Source organism: Melanotaenia boesemani, chromosome 22, assembly GCF_017639745.1.
Source record: "Melanotaenia boesemani isolate fMelBoe1 chromosome 22, fMelBoe1.pri, whole genome shotgun sequence".
Taxonomy (NCBI): Eukaryota; Metazoa; Chordata; class Actinopteri; order Atheriniformes; family Melanotaeniidae; genus Melanotaenia; species Melanotaenia boesemani.
The window spans coordinates 3,030,400-3,054,401 of NC_055703.1; the positions used below are offsets into that span (position 1 = coordinate 3,030,400).

General features: G+C 39.9%; 1 protein-coding gene across 7 annotated transcripts in view; it reads left to right on the top strand.

Moving 5' to 3' along the window:
* Nucleotides 1-24,002, top strand: part of enah (ENAH actin regulator) — a 145,571-nt gene that overhangs the window by 57,864 nt on the left and 63,705 nt on the right. For 6 of the 7 annotated variants that reach the window (XM_041975830.1, XM_041975829.1, XM_041975828.1 and 3 more), the window contains exons 2-3: nucleotides 10,977-11,142; nucleotides 12,330-12,507. In XM_041975830.1, the coding sequence (XP_041831764.1) occupies nucleotides 10,977-11,142; nucleotides 12,330-12,507 (344 nt within the window). Of the gene's footprint in view, nucleotides 1-6,610; nucleotides 6,665-10,976; nucleotides 11,143-12,329; nucleotides 12,508-24,002 lie in introns of those variants that run through there. The other variant, XM_041975831.1, reaches the window with a different exon arrangement.

Here is a 24,002-nt window from a genome sequence, read left to right on the forward strand (position 1 = left end):
GGCATATATTGGAAATAAACATCTTGTGGACTTGGGATGGCATTTCAAATACTAATAATAGTTAACTCTTAGCCACAGTTACGTCAGACTGTGTTGTAATCTCTGTCAATGTTTCTGCGGTCAGAAGTAGCTTTTCACCACTCGCTGAGTCAGTGTTCGGATAATCTACATCAGACAGTTTCTGCACACTTGTTCTGATGGTTTTTCTTGATGGGACTGTAAACTCAGGCTCACCTAATTATATCAAAGTAGGAAAACCTTCAACAGAACGGATGAAAGCATGTCTTTAGCTATCATTTTTGACTATTTGTTTTGTGTCCAGCATCAAACTGCCTCTGGTGACTAAGCTGCTGTTAACTGCTGATTTGTAGATGAACAAATTCTGTTGGATGTTTGTTATAAATATCTGTTCATAGTTGTGGTAGACGGATGGTCCCCTAGCTTTACCTTACTGGTTGAACTAGACCTTTTTTTCATTTATATTCTTGAAAGAGCTCCACAAAACTGATCATGTTTTGTGTATTTATACTCTCTTAGCTTAAAATGTGACAGAACCAACCATTTCTTCCAGAGCCAAACTTCGTTTAACTTTTTTCTGTTGTATTTTTCTGCTGGTTTGTAAACAGTTAGGTAAATTTACACCACTTTGTGGTGGAAGCACATCATTACAAGGTGCTTGTTAAAACTGTTGCATATGTCTTCAATTAGAAAATGAGGTATCATTAAACATCCATATTATGGACACGATAATAATTTTTAAACTTGTTAAAGGAGGTGATCTTGAATGAGTCAGAGAGCTTTTCTGTTTCAGCTTTTTAAAGATAATGTAAATTAAACAAAATAACATTTTATGTTACCATAAAATAAACAAGAAAGATGTGAACATTGTCTCTTTGGATGAAAAAATTTAAGGTATTTATAAACAAATGAATAAGAATATGAATATACACATCCATACGTGTTTATATCCATTTAAAAAGAAGGCTGACAGGAAAACAAGGGTGTGGGGGGTTGTGTTGGGGGCAGGAAGAGCAGAAAAGAGAAGAAGTTTATGAATGAATTCCATTTATGGAAGAATTTAGCAGAGCTGCCTTCTGGTGTGAGTCTAATCTTTTCCAGCTTCAGGAAAGATGTGATATCTGCTGAGAGTACTAGGTGATTTTCTAAAAACTAAAATCCACCTCCATGTTTAGAGGAAAGTAAAGACTGTTATGGCTAGTTTTGTGGTATTGAATATGGAACGAAAGAACCCCAGAATAATACATGATTTAATCAGCCAATATGCTGGGTAATAAGCATCTACGATTCTTGTTACCCTTGAATTGACAAGTGGAAAACTGAGTAATGCTTTCTTTCACCATGAGTATCGTCTATAGTCAGTGTGGACACATGTCAGGAATATTATCTCACCTTTCTTCTTAAAACCAATGTAAAACATGCATACATTTAAGTGTATGTGAAATTAAAAGAAAAAAAGAAAGCCAAAAAAAGTTATACAACTCTACACGCAAGAGCCACTGCATCATCTCTACCTATTCAGCTGCATTTAACTGTTCAATATCTAATCAGCCAATCACATGGCAGCAAATCAACACATTTAGTCATGTAGACGTGGTGAAGACGACTCGCTGAAGTTCAAACTGAGCATCAGAATGAGGAAGAAAGGAGATTTTATTTTAAAACCTTTCCTGTCCAGCATCATAGCAGCAGAATGATAATCTGGTTGCTGTGTTGTGCCGAACACATTTGCTTTGCCAAGGGGAGACTTATGGGTATAAAGCTCCTCTTGATAATCTGATTTATTTATTTATTTACTGTTGAATTGAATCATGGAATCTATGTAATATTGCTGGACCAGACCGGAGGGGACAGAAAAAGAAGAAAGAGCAAAAAGAAGCAAAAGGGAAAGAAGAAAGGAGACAAAAACACCACAGACAGAAGGAAACAACCCTTCAATCCACACCATCACCAGACAACAAACTGCTACACCTGTACATGAACACACCAGAAAACTTCCTACAACCTTTACTGAAAAACAGAGCTGCTAGTCATTAAGAGTTCTTAAATAATAACCAAATCAAAAAGACATAACACAAAAGTAGTACAACAACAACCACATACAAACTCTCAGAAAAAAAGAAGATTTATCTCTTAGTATATAAACCACCTGGACAACTCAGTGACTGTGTCAGCATGCAGCATGATGAGGAATAAGGAGTGATCAGTGATGAGGAGTGGTGAGGAAGGAAGCTCCCCACCGCCACCTCCAGCCACCCCTCATCACCTCCCACCCCCATCTAGCCACCCCCCGTCAGCGCAGCCACTCCGGGTCCCGACACCCGGGACAACCACCTCCCCCTGCCTGTCTCCAGCTGTGCCCCGGGGAACAGGGGTGTGAGAGGTTCCCATTGCCCTCACCCTCCCTGCTCATGACTGTTTGTGGTGTGTGTGTTGTTTGCAATTAAAACTGAGAGGCAGTGACCACATTGTGCTGGAAGCGAGGCCATATTAGCAGCCCCGCCCTCCATAATTTAAGAGACTTTGAACGTGGCATGGTTGTTGGTCTGAGTATTTACTGGGATTTTCACACGCAACCATCTCTAGGATTTACAGAGAATGGTCTGAAGAAGAGAAAATATCCAGTGAGCAGCATTTGTCTGGACCAGAATGTCCAGACAAATGCTGTTGATGTCAGAGGTCAGAGGAGAATGGGCAGACTGGTTGGAGATGATCGTAAGGCAATAGGAAGTTAATTAAGCATTTAAAATCCAATATATATATTTAAAGATGGCGCTGTTCCCGCCTTGTTCTTATTGCAGTCACACAGGGAGTGACAGTCTTTCAAATGATTGCAGTGTGTCAAACTTCACCCTTTTAGGTCAGATCGGTAGAACTGGAATCCCAATCGAAGGGCTTCAAAGATGAAGGATGAGTTATTCTGGCATCCTCAAATATTTCCTGTGGAAACACAAAGAAAAATCTGTTTTATATTTATTATACTTTATTAATCCCAAACTGGGATGTTCTTTCTCTGCATATAACCCATCCTAGTTGCTAGGAGCAGTGGGCTGCCAGATTCCAGTGCCCGGGGAGCAGTTGGGGGTTTAGGGCCTTGCTCAGGGGCCCATCGCGGATTTTAGCTTAGGGACTTGAACCCAGGTTCTCAAGACCCAAGCCCATCTCATCATGGATGCAGCCCACAAATCTGCAGCAACTGTGGGATGCTGTCATGTCAATATGGAGCAAAACCTCTGACACCTAGTTGAATCTATGATACCATGGAAATGTGGATCTGACCCGGTGCTAGCTTCATAAAGCAGCTGCTGAGTATGAACTTGGGCTTATTTGAGATGATAAACTGACTGATTGGGCATCACATGAGCTTTTAATGAGGATCATTTCTCTTCATTAATAAATAATATTTGTCTGAAATCACATAATGTGCAGAGGAAGCCAGGAGACAAGATTCACCTCTGTGATCCTCCACAAATGTCAGCTCAGGGTCTTTGTATCTGACACTAGACTGAAGTCCTCTTTGTCTCCAGGCTCTGACAGATTATACTCTGCAGACGCTCTGAATGGATTTCAGTTACCCCTGTTTGGTTTATTTTTATTTTTAGACAAGTCAACCACTTTGTTGCGTAACTTTGGCCTAGCAGCAGAGAAGACTATCACAGTTTCCAGCTGCAGTAGTCATGGAGTACATTCATGAAATTCCTCATGGGTGTTAGTTCTTCCTGTTTCTCCAATAAGCAGCTATCTGGATTTTTTGTTTATCTGTCACATGTTCTATTCCCACATCCCTTAACCCCCCATCTATCTCTGATCATTGCAGGAAGTTGCATCAGCAGTGAGGCCCCCTGGAGTTGTTGAGCCCCCCTTTGAAGTCAGAACCCTTATTACCTCCAAGCTTTATTAATATTAATGAAGGAGATGAAAGTGTTCTCATTTCTTAACCCATCATCCATTCCTATTCTCATTAGATCTCTGACTGTCCTTCCACTTTATCAGGGGTCTTTAAATAACATACTCACATGTGGAAAATTTAAGTTCATCAGCCTGTGATATTACAGCATATTTAACATTAAACAGGTTTCCATTCCTCTGGACAATCTAAAAAAGGAGATGACTGCTGACACTGAGATTGTCTGTAAGCACAGTGTTAGCTGCGTTAATGGTTTCAAGGGAAGAGATAACAGATTTCTTATGGGTCAACTAGACTTAACTCCACATTTTAGTCTCTCCAGTGGTCCTGAACACAAATCTCTAGCGTGCTTTAAGCATTGTTTAAAAAAAAAAAAAAAAAAAGAGTAATTAACATAAAATCAAATATCAAAAAAATTTTTTTTTAAAAAGCTAAAAAAAGATACGATATGATAAATTTTTTTTTGTCAGACACGTCTTGATGGAAAATCTTGTATTGATGATATTGTGATAGATCTGTGAGAACACAGCTAGTCATTAATAATTGTGATCAGAACTGTTTTTAAAATAAACTGTTATCTTTAGTGCTGTGTGCTTGAAGCCAGCTTTCAATTAAAAAGAGCAAAGATGCTTCACAAATCTAGATTTGTAAACATGAATGCAATTTGCCACAACTTTCTTGACATTCTGCATGAAAAATGATTGAACTGAAGAAACTTTCTAATTTTTAGGTTTTACCTGCTTGTTTTGCAGCAAATATCATTTTAACTTTGTATAAAAAAATCTAACGTAAATTCAAGCAATGCTTCTTCTTAACCAGATGGTATTTATACAGTTGATTAAAAAAAGCACAAGATCTTATAAAGGCTTGTGGAAAAGTTGAAGAAATATATTGTACTTACTACAAGGGATGAGCATTTGAAGCAAAATGTATCGACCAAAAATATTTGGTGAACACCACATCAAATTTCTGCGTGTTTAAAATGAGGAAAACTAAATTAAGATCCTCAGGAACAACAGTGAGCCACAGTTAAAATAGGAGAAAAAAAGAGTAAAATACTAAAATTAGATTATTAAAGATAAAAATTAAGAGTTGTGACTGAGCTATTGAATGTGCAAACAGATTATTGCACAGTTCAGGTGATTGCACATTATATTAGAGCCTGTTGCACAAGGTGGGATTATAAGCAGATTGCTGATCAGTGACTGAGTTAAATAGTCTTAAAACATCATAGCAACTTCACCTTATCCTGGTGGTTCTGGGTCTGATGCTGCACAGCCTCCTGCCTAATGGGAGGAAGACAAAGGCTGGGCAGGGTGGGAGAGGTCCTTCATGATGCATCATGGTTAATCCCCTGCTCCTGCTGCTGTAAATGTCACACTGTTCAGGCTGATGTTTGTGGGCCTTCTTCATCAGATGGGAAGAGTTTGCCCTAGGTGAGGTGGCCAGTGATACGGACCCTGATGTGGTATTTGTAGCTGGACACCTTCTCGAAGGCCACTCCACAGATGGAGAGGGGGGTGGAGTGGTAATCCACAATTATCTCCTTCGTTTTCTGCACATTGATGCAGACGTTGCTCTCCAAGGGCCTCGTGTACGAAGGGTGCGTGGCACAAAAAAGTGTCACATGCTCTTTTTTCTTTGTTTGCAAAGTTCAGATGTATCGAGTGAAACGATGGTGAAAACGTGTAGTGTCTCACGCCAACTTCATGGCTGGTGCACGCATGTTTCTACAGCTGTTGATGCTTTGGTGACACTTGGAGGTGATGCTGGGAAACTGTTATAATAAATAAATGTGAAAATGTGAAAAATACATTGTAAATGGTGCAATACGAAGAGAGCGTGTGTTCAGAGATGGAGAGGATTTACTGGCACACGAGGAGAGCTAGCTCATCCCCAGCTTTAGGTTCCCATCCTCCTGCAACTGTGTGCAGAGAGAAGGAGGAATCGGGTTCTCCAACACGTACGCTCAATTCCACGTTGATTGGGATGTAAAAAGGAAATGTGCTTGGATTCATGCATGCACACAGATTCATTTTTGTGCGTACACCATTTTCTGGATTGGAGCGTAGGTCACGTTTCAGTGGGAAATCCACGCAAGTCTTTGTACACGAGGCCCCAGATGTTCTGTCTGTACTCCACCTCGTCGCAATGGGAGATCAGTCCCACCACAGCTGTGTCGTCTGGAAACCTAACATGATGGCTCTGGTGTGTGGCAGAGCATCACATGTCAGCAATGAGAAGAGAAGGGGACTTAAAACACATACCTGGGGGGAGCTGGTGTTAAGGGTGATGGCGGAGGATGTGCTGTTGTGTATTCTGACTGGCTGGGATCTGTTGGTGTTGATGAAATGCGTATAAACAAAGCTGCTGCCAGCTGATCCGTCCTGGCTTATGGTCAGATATTAATTTACAAAGTTTAAAATTCTTTACTGTAGACACTTTATTAAAACTAGGGCTGGGCATGTTGATACAGTATTATTACTTAACGCACTTAACAAATTTTGAGATTTACTTTTATTAGGCAGCTTTTATTTCCAACTATTGCTCCCTGGCTCTGAGAACACAGACCAACCACAGGTCAGAGGAGGAGGGTACTGGCTGGGGATAGCCGTCCTGTTGCAGCCACTGAGATCACCTGTACAGCTGAAACCTGAACAGGTGTCTGTCGACATCCCCACTCAGGCGGAAAAATGCCCTCAATAAAAACTTGTTCCTGACATACTGTGATTGTTTCACGTAATTAATACAAGAAGTTTCAATCTTTTTATTTTAAGATTTTAATTCAAAACAGTCTTTTACAGGCTACAGATGCAATCACCTGATCAGACGTCACTTTATCTCCTGCTTTTAAGCCATAACAGAGAAAATTAATTGCAGATTAACTGAGTATTTACACAGAAGTTTGAGGTCTTTATTTTTCTGTCGAAACATCGCTCCCTGAGCTGAGATGTTATTTCTTCTATCTGTCTGTTCTAGCAGGGAAACACACTTGATAGCTGACATTCACTCATATATTGTTCCCCCTGCGTTTAGAAGAATGCAGCTTCACGCAGCTTTGACATGCGTCCTGCTGACTGCTTACCTTCCAACTAATAAATCCTGAAATTTTTATTCTTCTTTGTCATAAGTGTTGATGTTGAGATTTACAAGAAATATTTTATCTGCTTCTGTGTAAAGACTGATGTCAAAATTGATGTTAAAAGCAACTTGCTTTTACAAACTAGTTTTTAAACCAAAGGTTTTTGCACTTTTGTTCATATATAGTTTTGATATAAAAGTTTTTATAAAACCATCACTGAATTTTCTGCGTTACAATGTGATTAACGATGTTACGCACATTGTTTTATATGTGTGTTGAAGGCATTACAAATTTTGGTTGTGGAACAAATTTTTGTTTGTGCAAGTTTGCCATGTGCACCAATGAACCTTAACCCAAGAATGTATTTTTGAGCCCTGATGTAGGTATATGTATATGTATGTATATGCTTGCTGTATATATATATATATATATATGTATGTATATACTGCAAATACAGTACACATAAAGGTATGTATGTATTTGTTTTTTCTTAATTTATTTCTGTATTTTTTCTTGTTTTCTGGAAAAACTGATGGTTGATTTAGTGTGACAACTACAAGGAAGATTAAGTTAGGACCAGTAAAAGAGGGATAGATAAGTAATTAGATATGTCAAATTTATTGATAAAGCATATCTTAAAACTGCCAGAGTTCTATACAACATAAAACATGTAATGAAACTTTAAAACAGCAGAAGTAACAAAAAAATAAAATAAAGACAAGGCCGTAATTACAACTAGAGGCAGAGGGACAAAGAAAGCATAAAAAAACACAAACACAGGCTGAACTTACTTATAATGGTTGATGTAGTTAATTTGAACATTTTTTTTGTTCTTATTTGCAGAAAAAACAAAACATGTTTAATTTAAAACTATCTTTTCCTAATAGAGTCATACTGAGCTGAGACAAAAAGGTAAAATTTGTGATTCCAGCAGCCGTGTCAGTGGGCTTTGCTCTCATGAAGCTTATCCACAAACCACTTGTAGCACTTATCTGCAGAAATACTCTGATGACTCTGAGGTGGTTGGATGTATCAGAGATGGACAGGAGGAGGAATACAGGGAGCTGGTGAACATCTTTGTGGACTGCACAGTGAACTGGAGGGCGGCGGAGCTCTTTCTCTAACAGACACTGCAGCTCCGCTGTCATAGAGAGGTTCAGGAAAGTTTTCCTTCCTTTCAAAATAACCCCGTTCAATAACTCCTCCATGTGTGAGAGCTGATCATCATCTCTGCATTTACCCAAACACATCCAATAATCCATCATCATTGCATATTGTCAGCATGTAGAGCTATTTTATTTATTTGTGTTTGTTCAGGCTTCCTTTGTATTTATTGTGTTTGTTTCTCATCATGTTACCATTTTTTCCTTATATATCTGTTCTTTTAATCTTTTTCTTTAATCTGATGGCGGCTGCTGTAACAGATAAATTCCCCTTTTATAAACTGTCTGTCTATCTGTCTGTCTGTCTCTTTGTCTGTCTTTCTGTCTCTTTGTCTGTCTGTTTCTTTGTCTGTCTGTCTCTTTGTCTGTCTGTCTGTTTCTTTGTCTGTCTGTTTCTTTGTCTATCTGTTTGTCTGTCTCTTTGTCTGTCTTTCTGTCTCTTTGTCTGTCTGTCTCTTTGTCTGTCTGTTTCTTTGTCTGTCTCTTTGTCTGTCTGTCTGTTTGTCTGTCTGTCTCTCTGTCTCTGTCTGTCTCTTTGTCTGTCTGTCTGTTTCTTTGTCTGTCTGTCTGTTTGTCTGTCTGTCTGTCTGTCTGTTTGTCTGTCTGTCTGTCTGTCTGTCTGTTTGTCTGTCTGTCTGTTTCTTTGTCTGTCTGTCTCTTTGTCTGTCTGTCTGTCTGTCTGTTTGTCTGTCTGTCTCTTTGTCTGTCTGTCTGTTTGTCTGTGTCTCTCTGTCTCTGTCTGTCTCTTTGTCTGTCTGTCTGTTTCTTTGTCTGTCTGTCTCTTTGTCTGTCTGTCTGTCTCTTTGTCTGTCTGTCTGTCTGTTTGTCTGTCTGTCTCTTTGTCTGTCTGTCTGTTTCTTTGTCTGTCTGTCTCTTTGTCTCTTTGTCTGTCTGTCTCTTTGTCTGTCTGTCTCTTTGTCTGTCTGTCTGTCTGTTTGTCTGTCTGTCTCTTTGTCTGTCTGTCTGTCTCTTTGTCTGTCTGTCTGTCTGTCTGTCTGTCTGTCTGTCTGTCTGTCTGTCTGTTTGTCTGTCTGTCTCTTTGTCTGTCTGTCTGTCTGTTTGTCTGTCTGTCTGTCTGTCTGTCTGTCTGTCTGTCTGTCTGTCTGTCTGTTTGTCTGTCTGTTTATTCGTTATAGTTTTGATGATTATGGTTTACAGCTTATGAAAACCCAAAAATATAAATCTCAGAAAATTTGAGTATTACATGAAATCGATAAAAAATAAATAAATAAGGATTTTGAATCCAGAAATGTGACCATGTGAAGAGTCTAGTCCTTCATATGAACTCAGGTCTTGGTCTGAGTCCTTCTGCATGGACTCCTGCCTCCATGCGGCGTGGATGTTACCAGCCTGTGGTCCTGCTGGGTGGAATGAAGACCAGGATGCTTCAATCCTTCAGCTCTTCTGCATTGCTCGGTCTCGTGTCTGTCATCCTCCTCTTGGCAATGCTCCATATGTTTTCTACGGGGTTCAGGTCTGGAGAGTTTGCTGGCCAATCAAGCGCAGTAATTCTTGGTCATTGAACCAGGTTCTGGTTCTTGTGGCAGTGTGTGCAGGAAAATAAAGTCAGCATCTCCAAAAAGCTTTTCTGCTAAAGGAAGCGTGAAGTGCTCTAAAATCTCCTGGTAGATGGCTGCGTTGACTCTGGACTTGGACTTGTGCTGTACAGTGGACCAACCCTTCAGATGACATGGCTCCCCAAATCCACACAGACTGTGGAAACTTCATACTGAACTTTTAGTGTCTTGGATTGTTGTCTCTCTATTCTTCCTCCAGACTCTGGGACCTTGATTTCTTAATGAGATGCAAAGTTTGTTAATCAGAAAAGAGCACTTTGGACCACTGCTCACCAGACCAGTTCATTTTTTCTTTAGCCCAGGTTCTGACGTGTTTAGTTCACGAGTAACAAGAGGAATATGACATGTGAAGTCCAGGTCCAGGATCTGTCTGTGTGGTGGCTCTGGAACCTCTAACTCCAGCCTCAGTCCACTCCTTGTGAAGCTCCCCCACATTTTTATGTGGCCTTTTCCTGACCATCCTCTCCAGGCTGCGGCCATCCCTGCTGGTTGTTCCACCTTTTTGTTCTACATTTTTCCTTCCACTCAACTTATTATTGATGTGCTTTGATGCAGCACTTTGAGAGCATCCAACTTGTTTTGCAATCATCTTCTGAGGTTTTCCCTCCCGTGGAGGGAGTCAGTGATGGTTTTCTGCACGACTGTCAGGTCAGCAACCTTCCCCATGATGCCGGATATTCCTGAAATAGACTGAGACCATTTAAAGGCACAGGAGTCCTTTGCAGGTGTTCTGGATTAATTAGCTGATTACAATGTGGCACATAGAGGCTACAACATTAAATCTTTTTAAACTCTTCTAATGTTCTGATATGTTGATTTTTGGGTTTTCATAAGCTGTAAACCATAATCATCAAAATTATAACAAATAAATGTTTGAAATATCTCACTTTGCATATAATAAGTCTATATATTACATTAATTAACCTTTTTAAGATGAATTACTGAAAAAATTTAAGTTTTGTGCGATATTCAAATTTTTTGGGTTTCACCTGTATCTGTCTAGTTAGCTAGCCAGCGTTGCTCAACAAGAATTACACTGGAGAACATGCTGGTTGTGACTTTTAAAGTAAAGAGAGTAAAAAACAAAACTAGTAACTATCTCTCTGGTGTGCTGTGATAATGACAAACACTGTGGGTTTTGGGGGAAAATCAGTTTAAATGAATGTTTGACAGAGTATTTCAGTGTTCAGAGATGCTTCATTTCTTGTTTTGTGTCTCGTCTGTTACAGTGAACAGAGTATCTGCCAGGCGCGAGCCGCTGTCATGGTGTACGATGATGCAAACAAGAAGTGGGTCCCTGCTGGCGGCTCCACGGGCTTCAGCAGAGTTCACATTTACCACCACACAGGAAACAATGCCTTCCGCGTCGTGGGACGCAAGATCCAGGATCATCAGGTTAGTGGATGTCAAGGGAACCCTCTTTCAGTGGAGAGCTACTTATCAGGACTATGCCTATAACTGAAAACAAAAGACATGTGGAAGGCTGTGGTTATCAAACTGGGGGGCGCAGTAACGTGATGGGGGGGGGCGCATGGGATTGGGAAAATGTAGCAGACAAACTAACGTTTTGACAACATGGGCTCTTGGAAACATTCTGGTCCACACTCCAGACCACTTGGTGGCAGTAATGCAACACTTGCCAACCTCCAAAAAATATATAAGAAGAAGAAGAAGAACTGCAGAACAGATGTGTTTTTGTTTTATTATTTAAAATTTCTTCCAGTTCCAGTGTAAAATGTTCTGTAGAAATTAAAGTGTACTGATCTTTTTAAAGGGTGTACTTGCATTATTATGGCATCGTCATGATGTTAGTTGAAATGGTCTCAATGACAACATTATTGCAATATTATCGTTTATTGCGATAATTTCTGAGAAAATTAATCGCACTGGAAAATTTGTTATAAAGACAGGCCTAGTTGTCACACTTAGGTTGAGACCTTGAGTCGACTTTAACATGAATCGCATATTTCCATAATTTTGTTTTCTGTCACAATTATTTGCAAAATTCCAGAGATAAAGACTTATGTGAAGTTGAAGACTAAGTACTCTTAATAATGTTTTAACTTCTTCTTCTACAAGGGGCAGCATGATATACATGCAGTAGCCTATAGAAGGTCTTAGTTTATCACAATGCCAGAGAGAAACTCAGCTAAAAGACTCTACAAAGACCAAACTAAACAGAGTTAAAACCCCAAGAAATTATATGGGGATGTAACAAAAACATGAGAACAGCTCTGTCCACTTTGGATCTTCTGCTGTTTTTCCACACAAACAAGGAGTCACATGACAGCAGAGACTCTGCTGCTTCCAGAGACATCTGTCTCATCACTGTGGGACAGAAACCCATTTACATTTTCTACTGTGTTCCAATTGAATTTACTCACTGTAAGACATGTCTTGATTATGCTGTAATTTCATGTCTCAGCTTTCTTTGGAAGCCCAGATTATACATACAGCCCTTGTAGGTGTGGATATATTCTTGATTTATTTTGGGTATGTCATTTGGGACAGGAGGCAGGAAAAGGGGAACTCCTGCTTTAAAAAATGACTGACGTTCGCTTTTTGTGTTGCTTCATTTGCAGGTGGTGATAAACTGTGCCATTCCCAAGGGGCTGAAGTATAACCAGGCCACACAGACCTTCCACCAGTGGCGCGACACTCGACAAGTCTACGGCCTGAACTTTGGCAGCAAGGAGGATGCCAACGTATTTGCAAGTGCCATGATGCACGCACTGGAAGTGCTCAACTCCCAGGATACAGGTGAGACTTGACCAGCACTGAAATATGACCCTTAGTGATATATGAAAAATTAACTCGAGCAGAGTAGACCCGGGAGGTGTATTATGGGTTTTGGTTTGTTTTCTGCATTGATGCTTTGGGTAGTTTGAGTAAAGTTTCCACAATGGTGATGACGCAGGTGGTTTTCTCTCTTTCTCCTCAGGTGTTGAAAGATTTGTATTTCAATCTGACAGACTAGCTTTCCTGCTGAAAAATTACTTAACAGAGCTGCTTTGTTATACACCCGAGTGTGAGCAGCTGGGATTCAGTTCATGGAAAACCATATGATGCTCTCCCAGTTTCCAAGAGAGACTGTAAGACTTAGTATAGACTTAATCAGTATAACTTCATTTATTCAGACAGAAATAGATTGGTTCTTCATCATGTAGAGTTTGTGTGTACTCAAAGGTATATTTGTGAAAATTCCTGTCGTATTTGCGCCTGCTGTGTGCCTGGTACACATGAACATTATGTAATGGTGTGGTATGCAGCTGTGTGCAGCTCTTCTCCATGACCGATTTCTGATCAGGGACAGTACAGCTCATCTTGTAAGAAAAAGCTCTGCGCAAATTAACCTTAAAATGATTTACACAGGGGAAACCACCCATTTCCTTAGAACTGGTTCAACAGTTACTTCAAGATATTTGGTTGTTCCAAGATTTCCACATTTCTTTGTGGATTTTTGCAGTTCCAGTATAGATACACTCTGTGATGAAGTATTGTATGTATGAGCCAGACCTCAACATTTACGGTAGATTACACTATTAAAACAAAAAAAGTTGGGATGCTGTATAAAATGTAAATTTAATCAGCCTGCAATAATTTCCTAATCTCATGAACCCATATTTTGTTCCCAAAAGAACATAAACACATCAGACATTTTAACATTTCATGGAAAATATGTGTGAACCTGATGGCAGCAACATATCTGTATGAAGTAGTTCCAGGGTGATGTTCAGCATGGTGTAGCATCCCCTCTTCTTTTAACATCTTTCTGAAAACATCTGGGAAGTGAGGAGACCAGCTGCTGGAGTTTTAGGAGGGGAATGTTGTTCAGGTCTGATGCAGGATTCTAGCTGCTCTACAGTCCTGGGGCCTCATTCATCAAACTGTGCGTAGCAAAGCAAACTAAAATCAAATCAAATCAAACTTTGTTTATAAAGCACCTTTCAAGCCACAGGCAACACAAAGTGTATATTAAAAACAAAACAAAGTGGAAATACATAATAATAGAAACACTCACCAAAATATTTCACACAGCCGCACGCACACACACACATACACACTCCTCTTGATAAAATGATTAATTTATTTACTTTGAATTATGAAACCAACATAATCTTGCTGGAACTGATTGGAGGGGACAGAAAAAGAAGGAAGACAGCAAAAAGAAGCAAAAGGAAAAGCAGAAAGAAGAAAGAGGAGACAAAAACACAACCAATAGAAGGCAATGACCCTTCCATCCAATCACCTTCCATCCAAACCATCACCAGACAACAAACTGCTACACCCCCCCCTCAACAAACCTCTTTTCTCTTTGAATGTTTTAATGGTTGAATCTCAATTAAGTTTTTGTGAAATGTCAAATGTTTTCATTCCTTCATCAAGCCATCACACTACTTCACTTTGAATCCTTTTTTCCCCAGACTGCTTTGGAAACTGGGACTTTTGTTGACCCTGTTTCAAGTATGTAGAGATGTGTTGCCTCTGTCAGGTTCTAAATCAGCTCATATTTTTCATGAAATGGTAAAATATCCGTTTCAATTTCTGAAATGTTGTTTATTGGGGATAAAAATTCTGGAGGAAGACGTTACTGTTTATTACAGGAATCTGACCACTAACAGCAGACTGCTTTTTGTGCAGTACTGCAGATTTGACTAGTCTAAGTCAAGGTTTTGTAAATATAGCCAGCAGCTACTATTTTCAGCTTTTCTCAACATCTGGTTGCAACATCTGACAATAATGAAACATTTATGAAGTTTGTAATGGCCCACTGATCTAAACATAACACGGACAACCTCACCCTCAAGAAGTTCCTGCTTTGCATGTATTCAGATTAATACAAACACACACATTTACCCAAAGCTAGTCTGATATTTTCAAACCGATCAGCTTGCTTCTGTTACACAGCTTCTTCCTCTGGGTCTGAATTTGCTCCCCTATAGTAAATGAATTGATTTCTGCTCTAAAGGAGGAGGCAAACGTGTGTGTATTGGTCCTTTCTGCAACTCCTGTCCCACAACAAAGCCGAAGCAAACGCTGCACTTCATCTCAAAGGCTACTTCCTCCCCATGATCCATCCAGTTCTTCTGTTCCTCTGGTGCACCCTCCACAGCTCTCTCCTTAATCCATGTCTCCATGCCTCTAATCATCACATTTAATCCCATCCACTAATTACCTGATACTGATGTGCCTCATTATACTAATGATCTGAAAAAACTGAGTCAGAGGGTGTGATACAATCCATGTTTAGAACTAAAAAAAACAGAGAATAGTTAACAGAAGTAAAAAGAAAGTAGAAAAAAGGAAGAGGAGAAAAAGATCCAGTAGATAGATGTAACAACCCTTCAATCCAACCTAACACCCAACAAGCAGCTGCTACACCTGTACAGAAACATAACAGAGAATTTCCTACAGCTTTTACAGGTAAACTAAGCTGACAATCATCAGGAGTTCCTAAAATAAATAATGAACTAAAACAAGAACAAAAAATAAATTAATAAACAATTATAAAAGAAAACAAAATAACAAACATGTATCACAACAACAACCAAAGTCCCATAAAAACACACAAAAAAGCCCTAAAGAAAAGCATCTCAACCCGCTGGGCAACTCAGGTACTGTCAGCATGCAGCGTATGATGAATGAGGCGTGGTCAGAGATGAGTGTGATCGTGCAAATGTGACCACGTTTCTACGGAAGCTAGAGGCAGACTAGGGTGGCCCAGACACCCAAGCGATCAGCAGCAATCCCGGAGCATGAACCCCAGCCACCCCACCACAAAGACCACCCCAGACGCATCCAGAGGGTGGCAGAGTAAGGTCTCAGCCCGAGCCCCCCGCAGCCCCGTCAGGCCAAGATCAGCAGCCGACCCTTCAGGCACCGGCCATCCAGGTTGGCTAGAGCAAAGGGCCCAGGGCCCGGAAGCACGCCCACACCACACCAAGGAGAGCCAGGCCCCCCTACACAACCACGTCAGCACCCACCCAATGTTCCAGCCGCACTGAAAAACCCACTGAAAGCTCAATGGTTGAAAAAGTTCAGCCATCCTTCAGTGTTGGCGATACCACATTAACACAGCTTACCTCTGATATTAGCCTTAATAAACAGAGTTTTTCAAAGTCTGTGGTTGACATTATTCAATAAGTAAAGACATCAAAGTTGTGCAGAAGTAACAAGACCTTGCTGTCGGTTTCAAACGTCCTATGTCCACAATTCGTAATTTTTGTTACGTATTGGTTACCCTTTATGTCCGTCTGTATTTTTACAAATATTTAACCATAGATATATGATGTAAAACACATACCAAGTTTGATGACATCATATCCAATTATTACAAAAACCTTACATACATACACTTTTTTTCATTTTTTGAAACATGGCGCTGGAGGTTTGTGCCCGACAGCAGCGACGAGGCAGCAACGGTGGGGTGAGATAGCTGTTAATTAAGATGGTGTCTTAACTCAGTATTATTTCACTTGAAACATGAATGGTGGAACATTTTTAAAAGGAAGGCGGAAGGAAGTGATCAGCTTTATCAAACCTTCTGGTTTGTATGATAAGATGCAAACTAGGCAGGATTACAGCACTGATGTTGGATGGTGAGAGACAGAGATGAACTGAGCTGCTCAGACTGAGGAAAAGGAAAAAGGTGAAGTAACCCTGTCAGATGACAAATCATTTTTTAGTAACAGAACTTTGTAAGACGTGGTATGAGCAGTCAGTGTGTTTTCTGTTTTGGACTGCCATGTGAATTCCCTCCACCAAATTGTAAGGCTCTGACAACACACAACCTCTAACACAGCTGTTTTATAGGTAAAGACAAACACGCCTAATCCTTGACAAACATTCAGATGTGTGTTAGGTTTATTAGTTATATGGTGTTAGAGATCCGTAAGGGCTACTGGGTTAATTTCTAACACGACCTGTAGATCCATGCAACTGCAACTCAGCAGTTCAGCGCACACACGACATTTGAATGTGGAGCCAGCTTTAACGGTTATATGTGATGATTAATGCAGAATCAGCCTCGTCTGCATCAAGATGAAACTTCAAATTGACAGATTTACATTGTTGGCAGTTTTTATGTTTTTTATTTTAGTGCTTCAGTACTAGAAACTAGAAGCACTCAGAGTGCAGACCACCAAGCCATTGTAATTTTCTTCATTTTTATTATATTTTATTTATTTATTTATTTATTGCCATAGATTGTGGGCATTATTTTTGAGTTAGAAGCTCTAGTGGAAGAATTATCCCTATCTCCCCATAGTAAAAATCCTTTAAAAAATCCTGGATCCAGGTGATAATCCAGATCACCCCCAAAATCTAATCCCTTGTTCCTTATTCTATTTCTGAGATTTCCTGAAGGTTTCATCAAAAACAGACAAACCAATGCCACCAAATACGTGACCTCTGCCTTAGTGGAGGTTAAAAACCATAAAAAATATCTGTTTTCAGTGAATTTGATGTAAAACAGTTTGAAGTAACAGAACAAATCAAACCGTTTTATTTGTAACACGATAGTTAATTATGTATTTATACACACATTTAGTAATCAAAACAGATTTGGCTACATCTTCATTCCATATAAACTCCCTCCTGTTAATGCCACTTGCAGCTGAAGACATGAGCCTGTGGAACTTTTTATTTTCTTTTTTTCTTAAGTTTCTCCTTGATGTTTGTTTTTAATTCTTTCTCTTCTTTACTCCTTCATCTGTCATTTTGTCTTTCCTCTCACGCTTCTTCTCCTGCGTGCATGCAGAAGCTAGAGGAAAGCACCAGGGTTTCCCCTTTCACCCAACTGTTTTGCTTCTGTATATGTGTCCTGACAGCTGGTCTCAGTGGCGCCCACTCCAGTCACAGTCATCTGCAGACCTTACAGTCCCCTTTAAAACACCGGGTTTACCCCCACATCACTCATTGTTGTGGATGTAAAATCCAACTCTCATACTTGCTTTTATGTGGTCATATACACAGTGTTAAATCATTTTATTGTCTTGGGATTAGTGGAACTAAATATGATGATCACTGAGTTAATTGATAATGATATTAACTGCTTCTCTCACCAATATTTAACAAAAGGTTCTGATATACAGTTTAATACTTTAAATGGCCGATTAAGCTTTTAGCTAAACTGCTTCTCAGTGCAATAGAAATCTGCACCCTTTTCCAGGCCGTGATTACCCGAATCAATAACTAATGAAGAGATCATTGTGTGACCTTAGTAATACTTCAGTGGAATGTCATCCCATTCTTCAACCAGCAACTGTCACCAGTCAGCCAGTTTGGTTGTGTTGGTCACTCTGGTACCATCAGTGTGTTCAAGCCCCATGTGTTTAGTGAGGTTGAGGTCAGGTCTGGCGTGGATGGATGGCCTGCCAGTGCAAACATGCCTGATGGTCCAGGGCAGTCATAGTAGGCATGCAGACCTATTAAACCAGGTATTGGGTGTGTGCAGTCTGTTCTGGATTGACTGGGTAGACAGCTGGGGGCCATGTTGCCCTGCAAATTTTGACTTTAAATCTGTACAAAGCTGCCTGCGGACAGGGTGAGGAGGAAACTGTCTTGGTGGTGTTTTTGGAATGGGCCCGTGTCTGATATCCCTTGTTATATGGAATTTGGCATTAAGGTGATTTTTCCAGAATTTAAGCACTTTGATTTGATAATAAAATTCATTACTGAAGAAATTCCTAACTTTGGTGCACCTGTTTTTTTTATTTTTAAACATAAATTAACTTAAGGTGCCAAATAGTCTTTTCATGTGCCTCCATGTCACTATCGACCTTCAGGGTGTTTTTTAACTTTGGGAAAGTCGGCCACAGCTTCTCTGCTGCTCACTCCTGCTCTGCCTCTCCACTTTTCTCAGCTATTCACGGCTGTTTTGTGTTAAGGTTTGGTTCACACCAGGGCGCCATGGCACGTACCAGAGGTGCCTAACAGTCTACTTTTGAGGCAGCACTCATCCAGAACGAGTCAAGTTCAGCAGTTCAAATAGGACCATACAAGAAGTCAAACACAGCAGCGATGTAAAAGTTTCCGATAAATTTAAAAATAAAACCCCTTGTGCAGATTTGTGATCACTGAACTATAAACATTACATTACAAATCATTTATCGGTCAGGGGGTCTCAGTGTTTTGTTTTTTTTAATCAAGGATGATGAGACATTTAACCTGGAAGTGAAGAATCACAAGATTCTGCAATCCTTCTGTGATTCAGTGATCTCGAAGATCCAGCAACGCAGACTGCCTTTGCTGGCGCTCCTTGTCCTCGTCACGTGCTGCAGAGGTCGGAATGAAAATGGAACGTGGTGCAAATTGGCTGTTAAACAGGCAACGAGTTTTTACATCCCTAATAAGGCACAGTTAATGTTTGGAAATTTTAAATATTAGACTTTACATGGTACTTATCAATATCACTTCTATTCCTCAGGACTTGAGGACATAAAGTTCCAATAAATCCAAAACATGGAACCTCTCCATGATCTTATGTACCCTGACTCTCTCTCTGGGGTTCTATCCTCTCCTTTTGGAAGTACTTACTTATCTGAAAATGGGTGGGTGGATGGAGGAGCGAGGTTTGGCAGGAGTGGGTGGAGGAGAGAGGGGTTGCCGGGGTCTGTGCCTGGTAGCCATGGGGGGCTCTGGGTGGGGCCTTACTCTGCTGCCCTCTGGATGGGTCCAGGGTGGTCTTTGTGGTGGGGTGGTTGGGGTTTATGATTGGAGATTGCTGCTGATCGCCCGGGTCTTTGGGCTACTCTGGTCTGCCTCTAGCCTCTATAGAGACGTGGTCCCATCTGCAGGATCACACTCATCTCTGATCACTCTTGACTCTTCATCCTCATCCTCTGCATGCTAACACAGTCGCTGAGGTGTCCAGTGGGTTTATACACTAAGAGATGCTTTTGTTTAGGATTAGGTGTTTGTGTGTGTGTGTGTTTCTGGTACTTTAGTTGTTGTTGTCTTGGTTATTTTTAGGAACTCCTGATGATTGTCAGCTTAGTTTACCTGTAAAAGCTGAAGGAAATTCTCTGTTGTGTTTTTGTACAGGTGTAGCAGCTGGTGGTCCGGTGTTCTTTTAAACTGAAGTTGTTGCTTCTACCTGTTGAATTTTTGTCTCCTGTTGCTTTTTTCTATTTTTCTTTTTACTTCTCTATCCAATTCTTCGTTTTTTCTGTCCCCTCCCCTTAGAAAATAACAACAACAACAATAATAAAAGCTTGTACCCATGGAGCTCACCTTGGCAAAGCATATTTGTTCGGCACAACACAGCAGCCAGACCATCATTCTGCCGCCACCGTGCAGGAAAGGACAAGTTAAAAACTTGTCCCGGCTGCATGCACAACCCTGCCGTGCCACAGATGAAGTTTCACATTAAAATATCCTATAAACTAACTGAGTAACTGGGTCAATGTTTTATCTCATAAACAGAGTTGTTGTTGTTGTTTTTATTTTATTTAATTTTTTTATGGAAACCACATGGTTGTCGTGTATCGTTGTCTATACAGAAAAAAAAAAGATTTTGAACTTTAATAAATGCTTTTATAGTTTATAAATCACAGGAACTGTTTGGTTATTTAAATTCAGTTAGATCTGGACAACATTGTTGTTTTTTAAGTGGCTATTAATTCAGTTTGGTTTCTATGTTCTGTCTGGTCACCACAGAAAGTTCAGGATGACATCTTCAGACATTTTTGAAAAGGCTCCAGTGTAAACAGGTGGATACTTTTTTGGACGTGTGTGTGTTTCTTTTTATGGAAGGCTTGGAGGAATGTGTGAGGAACAAAACAGAATAGTTTCCATGTGAGAGAAGACAGTCAACATAATCCACTAATGTTGTGAAAACAATGTGTGTTTGCTTATAAGGATTTAAAATAATGGAAAACCTAATCAGTATGATGGGCATCACTGAGTCTCCCAGTGCACTGGATGTGTTTTATCATCATCTGCTTCATCATCTCATATTATCCAAACAAGCTTCCTCTCATTGCTCGCTGTCAACTCAAAAACATTTTGTTTATCTGACTCTCGATTACGTGGCCTAGCTTCAAAACCAGAAGCTCATGGGTAGAAAAGTGCTAACACGGTCAACACACATTTGTTTAACTTTTTTCTCCTGAAACGGCCTCTAGGAAAGGGAGGGGTGGTTCACAGGCTGCCAGCCAAGCATCTGTCTTTGTTGTTGCACTGGCCAGTTATTTGCCTGAGGAGGAGTTGGGAGAGTCATCCAAGAAGAAAATCTGTTTCAGATATGCAAGCAGACATAATATTAAAAAGGTTATGTTGATTAATGAGATGTTTTTTTATCAAAATGTTCTCTCTGGTTAAATTAAGATTTATACAGATTTTGTGATGTAGACAAAAATAGCTCTTGAATCTTGAAGCATTTCCTCCTCCTGGTTTAAAGGCCTCCCTACCAGTTTTTCTTCATTTTTAAATATAATATTATTGGAAGAAGGCCATCCTAAAAACTGTTTTTGTTTAATGTAAGTTAAAGGACATAGCCTGGTGAAAAATAGCTCCAGGGTTCCTTACAGTGGTACTGAAAATTAAGGTAAAGCCATCAAAAATAATTAAATGGCTAGGTTCTGTATTACCTCAGACTCATGTCAAACACCCATATGCTGAAAATCAGTTTCTCTCACCGAGATAATACCAAATTTGAATTTTAAAGTACTGCCCGTAATAACTTTGTTTCTGGACATACGATTGTAAAATTCCAAAAGGTAATGCTGGAAAACTACCAGACACTCCATAAATGCGGAGGATAAAGCGGATTTTGGTGCATTTGGTTCACCGCCGTCATATAGCACCTACATGCCCAAAATAGTTTCTCTAATGCCAAAGTCAATTTTTTATTATGGCATGACTCATAACTTTGTTGTTTAAGCAATAATATGTTTTTTTTTTTTACAGATTAATCTCGCTGTATTATCTCCTTGATATTGACAACTCAAATCAAAATCCCAAATTTATTTGATAAATGTAAACTTAATTAATCACATTGTTACTCGCAAAATATTCTTTTCCTTTAAGACAAAGCCTGCTGCTATAAGAAGAAAATGCAGTAAATTTTGGTTTACAAACACTAAATCAGAGGCCTTCAATCTGTGGCTCCAGAGCTGCAAGTGGCTGTCTGGACCTTCCACAATGCCTCTAAATACATGGCTAAAATCCCATAGAAGAAAGTATATCTGTCTTCTTTTAGCAAAAGCTTTTTGTTTTTCTTCATTTTAAAATCTAAAAATAGAAATAAACTATAGAAAATGAAAAATTTTCTATAGTAGATATTTATCAAACTTATAAGTTGTCTTTTTTGAAAAGTCTGGTAACATCTGTGTCTCTAAAGGAGTTTTATTTAGCTGGCTGAGGGAAAAATGGCTCTTTGGATTGGAAAGGCTGCAGACCCCTGCACTAAACACATAAACAGGTTTAGCAGCAGTTTTCTCTTTAAACAGCAACAGTTAAAATATTTCTTCATATAAAATCACATATTTATGAGAAAGAAGGATGAAATGTTCAGGATTTACTAACTAAAAGGTAAAAAGTCAGCAGGAGGAATTTAAAGCTGTGAAGCTGCTTCCTTCTAAACACAGAAGGAACAATATGTGATGAATATCAGCATCAGGTGAACAGACAGAAAGCAGGATGAGAATCTCACAGCTTCTAGATGGTGAGGAGAGAGAAATATTCACAATATGCACAATAACTTCCATCCATGCACCTTCACTGCTTCATTATCCAGATTTCTGGATATAAATTATCTAAACTTTCATTCTTAGTTTGACTGTTTAGCTTCACCTCTGCACCTGCAGCCTCCGCTCTACCAAAGGAGATTCATGATGTACGGCAGTGGTTCCCAAACTTTTTTTGCTGGGCCGATCTTTGCTTTATAAGAAGATTTTCACCAGTTTCAAGCAATTCCTCCCTCATCTCATCTCCATCAATGAATCTAACATGAGTTATCGGTAAGCAATCCTTGTTACTGTCGGTAGCTTCATCCATCTGCAGAGAAAAGTGGCCGTCACGCACTTGATCATTAAGCTGCTCCTCTATGTCCTTTGACATGTCATAAATGCTGATTGTATTATTGGACAGAGGAACTGCTCATAGTGTGTCACCAGTCATGGTCGAAACCATGTCCATAGCACAAGGAAGTATTAATTCTTCTGCAGTAATGTGTGGTTTTTTTACACTGTGCCACTTGGTAGGCAACTTTGTACGAGGCGACTTGAGTATGAGTATGTGCTGGCACGGATGCAGCTTTTGTAACGAAACACTGTTGAGCACGGTGGTTTATGGGTTTTTGTCTAAAAAAAGTCAACTGTCTTTTCTTTGTGTTCTGAATGTTGGGTCTCCAAGTGGCATCTTAGCTCGTTAGGCTTCAAACTGTCACAAATGGCACTTTAAGATGGACAACACACTGTGGCCTTTCCTCATTACCAACCGCTGTGCAGGTTAAGCCAAAGGCAAGATATTCTTCATCAAATTTTCTACTGTTTGGCTTGGAAGTTGATTTGGAAGCATATTTGGCTATGTTTCATCTTCTGCTTTGCGTTTACGTGGGAGCCCCGTCAAAAACCTGTCCATTACGCTAACAGTACCAAAGCATTCAATGTTTCAGTCATTCATACAGCGCCCCCCCCCCGCAATGGCTCTGTGGCGTGCCCCCCACTTTGGGAACCACTGATGTACGCCGTGATCACCAACCTTTTTAAGCTCAAGATCTCTTGTGACAGAAAAGATCCACCCTACTGAAGTGTTGAATTAAAGAGACTGTCCAGACCATGCTTACAAGTTCAGGCTTTTTATTCAGGCTAGTTGTAATGAACATGCATCATACACTTTGGTCCTGCTTTCAGATAGATGACCAAGAACAAAACACTGTTTTGTCTCACAACATATTATCAGTGTTACAAAAAGCAGAAGCATGTGACATATTTTCCCATCTGAGGAAACAATTAAAAAACAATTTCAGTGAGCAGATCAAACAAACTTCCCATTACCCATTAATGTTGTGTTTAGCAAATGAACTTTCAGGTAAGTGTAGTTCTGTGTTTCATGCATCATTACTGTTCCATCACAAGGAAAAACGGATGCAGTGTTGTTACTTAAATCTTTGTGATGGCTGTGACTGAACACTGTCTGTGAGGGCCTTGTAGTTTGGCTCATAACTACAAACAGCCAGTCTGAGGGAATCTACAATTTGATTAAATTATTTTCATCTGTGAAAATGCCATTTCACAGAGGTAAGTGGATCC